This window comes from Podarcis liolepis (genome assembly GCF_965112155.1).
Source record: "Podarcis liolepis genome assembly, chromosome: 7".
NCBI lineage: Eukaryota > Metazoa > Chordata > Lepidosauria > Squamata > Lacertidae > Podarcis > Podarcis liolepis.
Window position 1 is genome coordinate 61,321,207 of NC_139561.1, and position 14,794 is coordinate 61,336,000.

The 14,794-nt window shown below is 45.7% G+C and overlaps 1 protein-coding gene across 10 annotated transcripts in view; it reads left to right on the plus strand.

Annotated features, from left to right (window-relative positions):
• ADGRB2 (adhesion G protein-coupled receptor B2) overlaps positions 1-14,794 on the plus strand; it is a 160,342-nt gene that overhangs the window by 107,832 nt on the left and 37,716 nt on the right. For all 10 annotated transcript variants that reach the window (XM_083511561.1, XM_083511562.1, XM_083511559.1 and 7 more), the window contains one exon: positions 10,650-10,776. In XM_083511561.1, the coding sequence (XP_083367687.1) occupies positions 10,650-10,776 (127 nt within the window). The remainder of the gene's footprint in view (positions 1-10,649; positions 10,777-14,794) is intronic.

Here is a 14,794-nt window from a genome sequence, read left to right on the forward strand (position 1 = left end):
CAGACTCAATTTTCTGCTCATATGTGGTTTTCACAGGGTGACCTTCATTTAGGCTTTTTAGTTTAGGGGGGGAAAGGAAAGTATAGTGGGACTTAATAGAGGTGTATAAAATTATGCACAGTGAGGAGAAAGTAGACAGATAGATCCTCTCACTTTTTCATGATACAAGAACTTAGGAGGAGCCAGTGAAGCTGAATGTTGGAAGATCCACAATGGACCCAAAAAAGAACATCAGGAATTTGCTACTATAAGAGTTAGTGATGGCTAAGGCTGCATAAGCAGCAGCACCCCCCCAATTCAGTTCAGACCTTGATTTGTTGCCCTGATTTGCTTTGAATTGAGTCAAACCCCAAATCCAGAAATGTAAACCTTTGGTCCTCCCATAACTTGCACTGGGAAACCAAAATGGCCATGACATATCAGTCCCCCCTCCATAGGTGCATGGAGTCATGGTATTCCCTCAAGAGGGGATTAATCCTTACAAATTTCAGACAGTAAAATCCAGGTTTTCTGTGCTGGCCACTTTAAAATTTGCTTTGTTCAAAAAATGAAATGAAAAAATTTAAAGTAAAATGGCCATAACTTTCTCATCCTTGTTGTTTCTTCACATGAGTTCGTAAAAGCTTGTAGAGTGCAAGGGATCCACTCTACTAGTAGGTCTAGGATCAGTACAAAGCCCTTCAGAATGATTCAACCTACTTGGGACCCATCTGAAACTACCTCAACTCATTTCAGACCAGGCCCAATTTAGGATTAATTCAACCTTGTTGTTCAACAACTTTGGGTCTTATTCCCCCCAAAAAGCCAATGGGTAGATCACTGCCAGTTTTTTATAGTGGGAGTAGAACACAGTCTCTTGGAAGTTGGACATGCCTGGTATATCTTAATAAATTAATAAAGCAGGTTTCTTGTTTCACAGCTGACTTGTAGATACTTGGATAGCTTGGGCACAGGAGGACCACCTAGTTAGCTATTCTTATACTGCAACACCTCTCTCCCTTTCTCAGTTTTGGAAACCTACTTCAAGAACTCTTCAGTGTAAAGAAGATTTTCCTTTTCCTTTTTTCAGCATTGTTTTTCTGCAGTTGTATTTGATGATGATTTACATTTATATCATTCCTTTCCACCAATGAGCTCAAGGTGGAGTATTTAGTACTGCCTCTCCCCATTTTATCATCACTATGATCCTGCAAGGGGGGTTAGACTAAGAAACTGTGACTGACCCAAGGTCATCCAGTGTGCTTCATGGCTGAGGATGGATTTGAACCCTGGTCTTCCAGGTCCTTGTCCAGCACTCCAGCCACTATCCCACACAGGCTCTGAAGGATGCAGCTATTCCATATCCCTTCTCCAAAGACACAATGCCCAGATACTGGTTTTTGATAAAGCTTCTCTCCCCCAAGATTGCAGAATGTAGGTCTTAAGCAAAACAGCAGGGATTGTGAGATCCTCATCCTTCTCCTTTCTTTCTCTCAATGCTACCTGGAGCTGGCAAGGAGAGCTATCCAGTCCTTCAGTGCTGAAATGTCCCTCATTTGCAGCACAGCATTGTAGTTGCACATTTCATTATTATACATCAAAAAGGAACCTGACAATATCTCTTCTCGCTTCCTCGCCTGTGCCAAGAGTGACAGGCTCCCTTAACGAGGCCAACTGCCCCTCCCCTCTGCACTCCCCACTGTGGGTTAACTTTGTTAATAACAGCTATTGATTAGCGGGTGCTTAGAGATGGATGCCTCCTGCTTGCCAGATGTAATTCATTATCAGCTGGCCGGGAGGGAGGACAGTGGCAGAGGATAAAATAGGACAGATTCCCCTCTGAAACACGTTGTAACAGGAGTAGCTGCAGTGCTCATCTCTTGGTTTGCACTTAAGCCTCCAGCTGGGCTTCAGAACAACAGAGAGGCACAGCCACAAGCTGATGCAGTAGTTGAAGCTGTTCTTCTAGACCAGGATGAGCTAACTGTTTCTGACCCAAGGGGCACATTCACCAGCAGGGAGTGCAGCCACCCATACTCTTGCATTCACACATGCACCTGCACAGCAACTCAGCTGAGATGGGGGGTTCTCGCCCTCTTCCCACTCGTGAAATGCCTTCCAAATGGGGCACTGAGCTGGGCAGGAACTAAATGCTATGTCTACTTCATTTTTTAAAAAAATATTTACCACTTCTGTATACAAAATTGGGACGACAGAAACATTTGGGTGGGCGGGAGTTGGGATTGAGCCTGCCCCTGGGCCAGATGTTAGACATCCCTGTTGCGGATGGAATTTGGAGGAGACCTTGGAATTGTAGGCTGAGGCAAATTTAATTCTCGGAGACATTCACAAATAACCAGTGGCAAGAGCTATGTGTGAGGCAGCTAGTGCAGGCAAAGCATTTAGAATTGTGTGCCCGTTCCCACCCACTGAAAATTTAAGCCCCTTTTGCTGCTGATGCCTCCTCCTCTGTTTTCTTGTTCTGTGGCTCCTTATGACTCCTAACCAAGTTACTCCCCTAATCTCCATCAAGGACTGATTAATAGGAACATAGGGAACAGCTTTCTGCCAAGTCAAACTGTTATTCCACATAGCTCATTACTGCTTTCACTAACTGGGAGTGGCTCTCCAGGGTTTTTTGAGTAAATTTTCCCCAGCCCTACCTGGAAGTAACAGGGATTTAACCTAGGATCCTTTGCACGCGAAACAAGCATTTGTCCATTGAGTCACTTCCCCCCATTTGTTTTATAACTTTAATTCCTGGCTTTAGCTGTAAAGAGAAACTGCTTGGGACAATAAATAAGGAGATAGCTTTTCCCTAGTGATGGAGAAGCTCCCCAGCTCTGCTTCATTTGGCTTGGAAATGAACACAGCTAACACAATAGTAATTGGGGGAAATAACACAGTTCATTTCTGAGCCAGTGCAAATTGGCTAGCTCTCCCACCTGCTCTGACTCTGTACATCCCACCTAATCACATTCCCCAAACTCCCTCCTCACTCTTCCATTAAAAAGTACAGGTCTAGGGTAGCATTCCCACTGCAAAAGAAGAAGAGGGAGATTTTGCCCTCTCTTCCCCTTCCAGCACTCTTACATAGCAATTTTTTCTGCCTACTCAGCAGAAAATCCAGTGGAATTTACTACCAGGTAAATTGACACAGCATTGAAGGCTTTGTGAATCATAGTTTTTCAATGGGCAACTGGATGTTAGTGGTGGTAAGGTGGAAATTCTCATTTGGATCGTATTTTAATCCGTGTAAGAGAAAAAAATGGGGACTCACAAGAAGAACCTCTTCTTTCCACAGGACAAGTACTTTTCAAACTGACATAACCAGCCCAAGAGGAAAGGAGTTGGGGTGAGATGTAACCATCTTACCTGCCTCCTCCTTAGATGAATTGTGGAACCTAGTCAGTGAGCAGCTGTGTAACACAAAAAATAGGGCTTACAGCTTTTATTAAGGAGATCTCTTTTCTTATTTGAGCTCTTTTACTCGCCATCCTGACCCTTACCTTGCTTACTGGCAACAATGGAAAAGGACAAGCAATGTTGTACCCCTGTATCACTTATCTTTTTTATTTCATATGGGTTATATCCAACTAAGTCATACTCAGAGTAAACCCATTGAAATAAGTAGGCTTAAGTTTGTCATGAGTTCACTGAGTTCAGTGGGTCTACTCTGAGTATGATTTAGTTGGAAGCAATCATGTCTGTATCTATTTGCATAATGGCCTCATGCTTTTCCTAGAGTAACGGTAAAGGGACCCCTGACCATTAGGTCCAGTCGTGGCCGACTCTGGGCTCATCTTGCTTTATTGGCTGAGGGAGCCGGCATACAGCTTCCGAGTCATGTGGCCAGCATGACTAAGCCGCTTCTGGCAAACCAGAGCAGCACACGGAAACACTGTTTACCTGCTAGATTGGCAGGAGCAGGGACCGAGCAACGGGAGCTCACCCATTCTGATCGGCAAGTCCTAGGCTCTTTGGTTTAACCCACAGCACCACCCGCATCCCTTTCCTAGAGTACCGGTAGTTCAGAGTAATTTAGGTGGGACTCCTCATTGTCTGCTATCCGTGCACTAATAAGGTTTGGATCCAAGCTATTCAATGGGCTTTATGTTTCTTTCTTCTGGCCAAAAGAGCTCTCATATTTGTTTCTCCTGTGGATTTGAGCCTTCTTAATTTCTCTAAGCAAAACTCTGTCAGTTTGATTTTAAGTTTCAAAGAAATCCATTAGACATTCTTCTGCCACCAAAGTTATCTTCCACAAATGATGGATTTGTTCCTGCAGCAGATAACCCTTTAAAAACTCTTTGATCTTTACCTATGATGCTTGCAATGCAAAGCGACTAAGATTGCACCCTTCCTTTGAAGTGGGGTCTCCCTTCACATCAAAGAATTTAGGTGAGAAGAGAGATTTCCACACCTCATGAGGTTAGTTCATGAACAGTGAATGGACATTCAACATGGAGAGTTATTTGGTGATAACTCCTGCGAACTTGTTAATCACTGGAACTCATATCCAGCTGAAGCAGATGCCTGCATGTGTTGCTTCGTTTGCATGCTTTAATGTGAATTTGAACTGCAAGGAAGTAGGGTTTAATATGTTGGGTGATGCACAGATGTTTACATCTGTAGGAAATTAGTTATTATAAACCAAGCTGTGAGACCCCATTGGGTAGAAGTCACATGGCTCTATAAGACAGTCATCTCCTCTTGGCATTTTGTTTCCTTTCCAAACAAGTGTTAGTATTTGTGTTTCAACTGATATAGCGAACCACTTCCCTACAACCCAAGCAGCGCCTAGGGAACAAGAGACTTGGGGCTTATCCACACTTCCCCTTGTCCTACTGCTTGCCCCCACCCAATTCCACCAAGGAAAACTGTTCTTTAGTGTTCAACTGGAGCAAATTGCAATTGGGGGTTTTCTGGAGTGCCATTTGTTCTGATCTATCACTAAAGAGTGGGTTTCCCTTGGAAAGGAGTGGGGCAGGGGAAAAACCACTCTGACCTGTGCCTAGAAAGTGTGGGTCAAGCAGAACACTGCTCAGATCCATGCTTTCTAGGCATGGCATAAGTGTGAAGTGCTTTGTGAAAAACTTACAGTAGCCTGATCTGTAGGAAGACTTGAGAGTCCAGCCTTCTTCCAGTGGTATGGACTAAAGGCACATGAAGCCACCACCTTGTTGAAGCTATCTGCATCTGGTCAGCACTTGAATGGGTGACCACCAGGGAAACAGTGGAAGGAAAGTGAGGTAGCAATCTCTCTCTCTCTCTCTCTCTCTCTCTCTCTCTCTCTCTCACACACACACACACACACACACACACACAATATGTTTTTTAGCTTTTATAATTCAGTGTTACTGTCTCATTTTTGCTTGTGAGCCTCTGTGCTGTTTCCTAATAAATAGCATTTGATAAATTACTCCAGCAAAACCTTGGGAATTCAAGTGTTCTGTTCCCATTCTTTGGAGGCTTGTCCATCTATCTGCCAGTGCTGCTGTATTGCTTAGCTACAGAATAATTATGGAGCTTGAAGGGCCCTTAAAGATACAAAGGGTGTGCCAGGACATCTCTAGGGTTGCCTGCCTGATTAGACAAAAGGTCTATCTCAGCGGTCAGCAACCTAAAGCCCATGGGCTGGAAGCAGCCCACGGAGGTCATTTGACTGGCCCACAAGCTGCCCCCGAACCAAGTTGCCCGCTCGCATGCTGCACTAAACCGACACAACACGGTGTGGGGACTCACTTCCGCAGCGCTGGAAATCGTGTCTGCGCAGATGCCGGAAATCGTGGGCGTGTACGCTCATGCGTGCACGTGATCTGGCCCACGGAGGGATCTCCGTGGGAACGATCCGGCCCAGGAAAGATAAACCTTGCTGACCCCTGGTCTATCTAGTCCAGCACCCTACTTTTAACTATGGCCAATCAGCTGCTTCTGAAAGCCTCCAAGCAGGGTTCGAATGCAATAGCCCACTCCCACTGTAACCTCTCAGCAGTTGGCATTCAGCAGCTCTTTGTCTCCTCCAACTCTGCATTATAAAAGTGTCTGCAAAGGTGACATGGAGGCTGGCAACACCAATCCTGCCATGTGGTAATCCCTCACAGGTGACTGCAGAAACAGGCAGACAAGTTGTGTATCCACAGCAGTGACTAGAGGAGGAATTACCACTGGCAGGAGTACGGAGAGAAGAAACGCCGTGCTGCATCTGCAGCAGCAGAACTGGACTCCTTCATCTGCCCCAGCTGCAACAAAGCATGTCTCTCCCACATTGGTCTCTACAGCCACAGCAGGCGCTGCAACCATCCAGCAGTTTGACCTCAATCCCCGCCCCCAGGAGAACCCCTCCATTGTCTCCCAAGACAGATGGATGCTAACATCGTAGCAGAACCACATCTCTTGAGTGCCACTCCTGCCTCCTGATCCTCTAAGCTTCTCACTCATCCTGAGTAGCAGCTGGCTGAACATTTTGGCTGAGTGATGGGTGCAAGTGTTGCAACATCATCTTCTCCTACTCCCTACTGCCTCCCTGCTGCTACTGGTTGCAAACCCCTCACTTCTTTTCCCGTACTCATTTTTCCTACTCTAATACAGATGACAAGCCTTCTGGGTGTGGGCTACAGCCCATGATGGCTATGTCCTGCCTCCAGTGTCAGAGGCAATGTGCCTCTGAATACCAGTTGTTGAGAATTTGAAGTGGGAAGAGCACTACTGCACTCACACTTATGTGGGCTTCCCACATAAGGCATGTGGTTCACCACTGTGAGAGCAGAATTCTTCCTATGTTCTTATGGGGTGCATCCTTTCTAGATTCTACACAGTGCACCAGTTGTACCTAACAGAATCTTGAAAGTAGCAGCTCCTTGTTTTACTTTCAGGGTTGTGAGTCATTCTGCCTAAACATATTGACTTGACTGCCAAGCAACCCCTCCATACCTGGTTAAATGTAGAGTATAGGCACATATACTCCAGGGTCCACCCTTGATTTATGTGGTGGGCCTGTTGGGTCTTATAGTTTATTCACATGGACTAGAACAGTATGGCCCAGAAAGTACCAATAATTCTTTTGCATACCTGCAAGCTGTTTTTTGAAGGAGCTTGGCCAACATGGCTGATCTTCTCATTGAGAAACCCTAGTAAAGTCCAAGGAGTCCCACAGCTTGAAACCATGTGCAGCTACATTCTGTGATTTATCTCCTGCCTTCATCTTAACACAAACTGAAGTTCTAAAGTTTGGCAATCCTACAAAACCCTTTGTGTCTGATTTTTAACCCCTTCTTCTGCTCTTGACCTGGCTCCATTTTCCGGCCCATCCAGAATATCTCCCGTCTTATCCTTTAGGCTTATGTATGGATACAGCATAGATAGAGCATCTTCCTACTGTGCCTGACCCTTAAAAAATGGCTTCTCAGTTCTTCTTAACCATTTAGAAATGTGTGACCAGAGAGGGGAGTTTTCTGTGCCAGCAGATGCTAAATGTGCTGGTGAAGCAGAAGCTCTTCTGATGTATCTGCACATCTGAGATCAGAAAGAGCAGTTGCCACTATCTCTGCCGTACATCATAGCCATGTATTTATTTATTACAATTAATTACATCCTCCCTCTCAGGATGCAAATCCTTTCAGTGCAGTTTACAAGTAAACGAAATTGCATTTCTGCTGCAGTGCTTCTTCCAGCTCAGAGAAAGAATGCTTTCCTTTTAGCCGAATAAAGAAATTGGAGGTCCCAGCCTCAGCAGTCTGTGGTTATTGAGGATGCTGAAACCTCCATAGAATTTACAATCTACTCAGCCAGCAATATCCACTGCTTCCCCAACAGGTGTGGAGTAGGTAAACAAGATCAAAGTCTTGGCACTGTGAATGAAAGGAGTCAATGCCTCTGTTTTCCACTGAACACGTTAAGTTCTATTATACTGATTCATACCACTGCTGCTTCTAGTTTGGGAGAGAGAATGTAGCTTAGTGGTAGAGCACATGCATTGTTTGCCAAAGAGCACATGCATTGCATGCCAGATTCAACCACTGGCATCTCCAGTTGGAAGGAAGAGGTAGGAGGTGATGTGAAAGAGTCTTCTCTGCCTAGGATCCTGGAGAGCTACTTCCAGCCATAATAGGCAATACTGGAGAAATAGCCTGTTCTGGAATGATGCCACTTCCCATGTCCATAGCTTTATACTATCTGCTCTGGCTGGCAGCAGTTCTCCAAGGCCTCCGGTAGAAGGAGGCTATTCTCAGCCTTATTACCTGAGAGCCCTTTTTGGCTAGAGGTGTTGAGTGCTGAACATGGCAGGGCTTCCATTCATACAATACATGCACTTCATTACTGAGCCATCACCCTCCCCAATGCTTGTCCCAAGACAGTTTGCTGCCCCAGTCAGCTGGAGTGACATCAGGGCCACAGAGACTATCCTTTTTTTAGGCAGGTGCACTGACTGGAGCTGATGGGGGTTGCATCTTAAATCATCTGGGGGGCACTACCTTGGCAAAGGCTGCTGCAATATGTGAAGCTTGAAATGGAAACATGAATAGGAGATGACAATGTCAGAGAGATTTGAGCCGATGGTGTACCAAACTAAATGTCAGTCATTTTTGAGAGGCTATTTTTGGGCACCTAATAATGCCAAGGGCTGGGGAAAGTCCCAAACCAGATGTGGCCTGCAGCCTTACCCCACATAGTCTATGTGCCCCTCTAGGCCTGCTCTGGGCTTTCAGGGTGCTGTGGGCCTGCTCTTTGCTCCTGGGCTTCAGTCTCGAGCGTTGCTTGTGCACACAAGGGAGAGGTGGGAGACAAAGCATGCGCAGGGCAAAGCAGAGCTGAAACTCCAGAGGGAGGAGGAAGAGGCTGAGGCTATGGTGGCCTGGATGGTTCATGAAGAGCCTGCATATTACAGTGTCTGAGAATTCTGGGTGTGCAGGAGGGTTTGTCCTCGAGCATCCTGTCCAACCAACATCCTGTCTCCCAGGTGTGAGCAAATAGTGGATATAATTGTCAGAGGCAGGTACACCATTCCCTGAGCATCCTTGCACCCCCCCCCCCAAATTCTTGCTCAGAGGAAGCACTTCCATGAAAGAGTCAGGAAGGAAGTGAAGAGGAAAGCAACTGAAAATCATTCCGTTCTGATTTTAGTGTGCTACATGCACACATATCTGTAGAGCCTACCAGTTTGCTCTGAAACAGCTAGGTGCTTGAATACTTCCCCTTCCAGTTGTTTTACAACTACATAGAGAGCTGTGGGGCAGTGGGGCACTTTTACATACCAGGAGAAAATGAGGGTGAATGTAACAGAAAGGAAGAACCTGTACTGTGATGGAAGAATGGGGCACCTTCAGGAGGCGTCAGGGGACACACAGGCCACAGGTTGACCACCTCTGCTGGAAGTCAATGACCCTTCATGGGGGAGGGGAGGTTTTGCCCCAGTCTGTTTGCACCCCTCCCTCCCTCCTTCCCCCTCCCTTTCAGCCCACCATCAGCCCATAATTGCCCTGATCCACTTTTAGTCACAGGCAACAATTAGTGTCCGTAGACACAGCCCAGATAAATACTGCAATATGGATGGGATTAAGGACACATCCAGATGTGTGGCTGAAGCATCAGCTCTGCACACTGGAGGCTTTTGTGTGATAGATCAAGTGTCTGTTTCATTAAAAAAAATTGCACTGTTTTTTTTTGGGGGGGGACCTCTAGCACATAAACATACCTTTTTTTAAAAAAAAGCTATACATGACTATCTTCACTACTGTCTCATGATGCAGACTGAGGAATTTACTGCTAATTGTTGGGTTTGAGACAGGGTCCAGTCATGATCAGCTGTATCCATTTAGTTATCAAAAGCTTTTGTGGCCCCTCTCAATTCTTGGATGGTATCCTTGCCCCTCCCCTATCATGCTCACACAAAGGGTTGGCAGACAAAGTTTAATGTCCAGTGCATTTCAGACATGAGATCCTTCATCAGGGAGTTTCAAATACAGAAATTCATTCTCTTCTAATACCCTCCTTTTCCCCTTCTTTTGTACATTTGCTTCCTGCTTCTCCCTCCATTCCTCAATTTGCTTGAGGTTTCCATCTTTGTGCTGTATTATCATGCAAACATGAAACCACCAGAGCAGCCTGTATCAACCCTTGGCTGTTTGCTGAGCAGGCCAGAAAACTGTCTCTAAACCATGGAGAACCCCTGCCTGACACACACACACACGTCCCTTCATCCAGAATCCATGCCCATCTCAGTCTCTCCCTCTCCCAAATCCCTGTCGGCATCAACCTTCAAATTAAATCAATGCTTACTGCAATAGCAACAAACAACCCCGTCCCCCAATCTTCCCCACCAGGGAAATGAGTCTGTAGCAACATAGGGCTATGCCGGGAGCGGATTGGCGGGGGGGGGGGGCACTGGGCTGAGATCTCTGCCGGAGGATGGGGAGGGAGTGGAGATGTTTCACCCCAACAACTGGGTCAGGAGATAAAGCAAGCCGCTCAGACAGAACCTTGGTGCCTGACTTGCACACACACACACACACACACAGCGAGAGAGCCTGCTTCACCCAGTGCATCACTAGGGCCGTGCCATGCAAAGGGTTAATGCAGGCAATGCGCTGAAGGGATGTGGGCTGTGTGAGTGTTTGATCATTTGAAATCTCTCCTTCTCTCTCCTTTCTCCTTCGCATTCCATCAATCAGGGAGGTTGGCGCTGGGAACTGGGAGACCGAAAGCTGCCAGACGGTGGAAACTCTCTCGGCTCACACCAAGTGCCATTGCAGCCAGCTCTCCACCTTTGCTGTGATCGCCCAACTGCCCAAAGACCTGGTAAGTTTTGACAGAATGAGGGAGAGCAGGCTGGGCTCTCGGCCAGCGCCACATTCCTGCCTCCCACCAACGGAGGTGGCCCAACCCTGAGGCAGGAGGGCCTGATAGCCAAATTAAAGGTGGCAGAGTAAGGAGCCAGGCAAGAGTAATGGCAACTCTGGCCCACAGGACACAAGCTCATCATTCAGCTTTGCATGTGTGCTAAGGGAAGAAGTTGTGAGTTTGCAAGAGGTACTGTGTGCTTTATGGAGGTCTACTGTTGTTAAGGGATGAGAAATTTTCAACAAGCCTACTATTGATCTGGACCAAAAGGTTGCATCCCTGCAGGGTGGTTAGGCTTAGTTGCATGTGCACACCCACAACTTTGTTGAACACTTACCCAGATTCCCTGTGCATGTTCTTGTCTACCACCTCGCTGTCTCTTTACCTTTGTCCCTGAGAGCTCTTTGCAAAGTCTGATAGTGTGGGCTATGTGAGCTGGAATGTCTCCTGGTTCGAATCTTACCTCCGCCCACTGTAAATTCACCAGGTAGCTGTCAGCCTCAGTTTCCAATCTGCAATTTGGGGGATAAGAATTCTGACCTGCCTTAAAGTGTTGCCGTAAGGATTACTGAGGTAAGGTTTAAAAGTGTGGAAAGTTCCCTGGTTCAAATGTTCCCTGGTTCAAATCTTTGCCACTGTGAATTCATGAGGTAGCTATACACAATACCTCAATCTCACAACCTCAATCTTGCAATTTGAGAATAATGCAATGTTGTTTATTATGTCTTACAATGAGTTGCCTTAAAATGTTGTTGAAAGGATTATTGAGGTATTATTATGTGGAACATTTTTCACACATCAAAGTGTTGATAGAAATACCAAGTTTTTATTAGTAGTGTTATTGTGTGTGGTTGCTGTTAGCGTTACCATTATTGTTAAAATAGTAGATGTACTCATTTCTCCTAGAGAGATAGATGGATCAGTCTGTCTCAAATAGTCTGTGTTAAACACAATTCCTCTCAAAGAATGCATTTTTAAACATCATCCCTCAAAAGTACACATTTAAAAATAAGTTTTTGATACTTTTTTTAAAAAAACCCCTGAGCTGTATTGGGACATTTGGGATGTTCAAAAACCAGTGGATAACCAAGTTCTCATCCACACTCTAGTCTAGAGATATGGAACATAACAGATTTTATCAGAACTGACCAAGATCATATCCCTGAAGCATCCCTAAATTCTCCCTGAGTGCCTTTTCTTTCATGTGCTTGTGCATACATACCCAGAAACTTCACAAATGTCTTATTTTGACACCGCTTAATTTTCTTTTCCTTTTGCAAATAAGCAGTCACCTCTGTGATGTCACCACCCCTACCTTTTGAAAATGTTTTAAGGGCATGTTCGAGCCAAAGTTAGAAGAAACAGAGTGGAGAGGAAGGGAATGCCTTGCTTTCACGGGGCAGACTGTGAAAGCAAGGCCTGTGGCTCATGCCTGAGGGGAAGACACAGCCTCCCAGCTAGGCCTAAACCCAGACGTAGGCTGAAATTTCTCAGAAAACAAACCAAATATTATTGAAGAAAGGCAACAAGCTGGACTTTACGAGTACCGGTCATTCTCTCATAGCCATCTCTTCCTCTGGTCATCAGTGTGAGCTAACAATACAGTTTTGCTCTATGTTAACAGAAGTGAAATTTCACAGAAGACCATTTTCTGATTTTTCTTTCTTCCACCTCGTCAATTGGTGACTAATAAGTCCAATAAATAATAATCGATAATAATAATTTTGTCCCCTCAACCAAAAATATTTGGTAAAATCACACCCACACTATTTGTGCCATCCATAAATAGGGTGGAGAATTTTGGAAGGCTGTTTCATGCTGGCCGTACAATAACTATTTGCAGCCTGATCTAAACCTATATTATTTCCATGGCAACCATTAGGCCCCTGCCAGCGATGGGCTTGCACTAAGGGACAGTGATACACACACACACATCTGCACACACATAACCACGTTCAGTATGCGAAAGAACAGAGATAGCTAAGCCTCAAGCTGTAGTTGGGGAGGGTGGGGTGGTAATTTGCAAATGTATATCAACAAGCTCCCCTCCCCAGCTTTACTGCCAGCCCTTCTCACTGCTGTTGTACCCCACTCAGAGTCTTGTATCCCTCTTCTCATTGATCTAAGGAGATGCAAAATAATATTTAAGTTGGTGAGGAGTAAAGGTAGCCATCTGGACCCATAAGAAAAATCACAGCGTCCATAATAGAGGATTTCCTTTATAGCTCAATCAAAATGTGACAAGGTTTAACAAGGTTTAACAAAATGTGACAAGGTTTCAAGTTCTCCAGAACTCTTCATCAGGCTAAATCACCCTTTGCCAATCTGATGCCTTTCCTATGTTTTGGACCACAACCCACTGATGGAATTTGTAGCGTAAAACAAAGGAAGGGACCAGGTTGGCAAAGACTGGACCAAGGGCTAATCAGACAAGTGCTATGAGACAAAAGTGGTTTGGCTGATGGGGAAAACGCAAGAGTCTGTGTCCAGTCAAAGTCTTGAGAGGGAATGGGCAGGAGGTGGCAGACATTTAAACAAAGCTCTGTTTGGTGCTATTATGCAGGCTTCAGATTTATTTAATTGGTTGGTTCATATTTGAAAATATAAAAAACAGTGATAATCAAGTAATTACTGGTAATTGTGATGCTAATGTTATTGTTTGCCATCCTGGGACTTCTGAGTGAAGGGTGGATTATAAATACCTAAAATAAATTCATTCCATATCACAGGCATTTTTAACCCACTGTTCATCAGTTGATCGATCCCAGGGCAGGTTGCCATAGTTTTTAATACAACACAAATAATCCAGCAAATAAAAGCAGGGAAAAGAATAAGAATTAAATTCTTTTGCAGTATAAAAGAAACAACTGCAGCAAATGTCCAGGCAAACAGATATGATTTAACATGGCACCAAAATGCCAAGGCTTCTACTTCGGGGGGGGGGGAGAGCATACCATCATCAGGATGCCTGCCACCACCGAGAAGGAGGACATTTGAAAAAGTGCTTCAGCACATGTGCAAAGTGCAGGTGACCTTTTCCCTGAATAGTGAGCGGTGAGAGTCAGCTTCCCACACACATTTGCAAAACACTTCAAGGGCGTAGGTTTTCTGTTTAGAAAGACTTGAATCGCCAACTCTTTCCTATGGCAGTGACTGTTCTCTCCCACTCCTCACCTCCCCCACTCCCCAACATCTGCTCCCTTTGTCTCCTCTCTGTGCCTACCTCCTCCGCTCTCCTCTTCAGCAGCCCCCTTCACCCTTCCCATTGTTTCCACCCTCCTACTTTCTCTCTGAACTCTTCCCACTTCCAGACGCCTTTAAGTAGATAATGTGGATCTATTCTCTGCAGCGTTTCTCACCCCCCACGCGCGCCCGTTGCTAGAGTGGTTGAAATTTATAAGAGTTATTAGCGAGCCTTCAAAGCATTAATATGCTTAGCGATGGGGAGGAGGAATAGAGAGCCCGTGCCAGAAGCAAATGGGCAACCATCTTGGGGGCGTGCTTGGGAATCCTCCTCTGCCACGCTGGCGACGATGCTGAAGGCAGGGGAGAGAGAGGAGCTTTGCTTGCATCCCTTGGTCACAGGCCTCTTTCATGCTCCCCTACCCAGGCGGGGTCATTGGTATTCCGGAAGCATGCCCTATTGGCAAGGAGATGGAGAGCCACCCTTAAGGAATGCAGAGAAGCGGCAATGGATTCTCTCCCCTTTCCCTCCCTCACCCGAGACCTCAAGCCATGTGCCACAGGAAGCAAAACAGAAGAAGGTGGCAGGGAGAGATTGGGTTATTCAGAGATGCAGACCTTCTTGCTTGTCAGAGAAGGGGCTGTACTTCGGAGAAGGGAGCAGGCTTTAGCCACATGCCTGCCAAAGGGTCCCTCAAGCTGTCCCATTTCTCCCTCATCTCAACAGGGACCAAAGACCAGGTGCAAACTGGTTTTGTAAGAATTCTTCTCTGGTGCTACTCCTCCCAAAAAA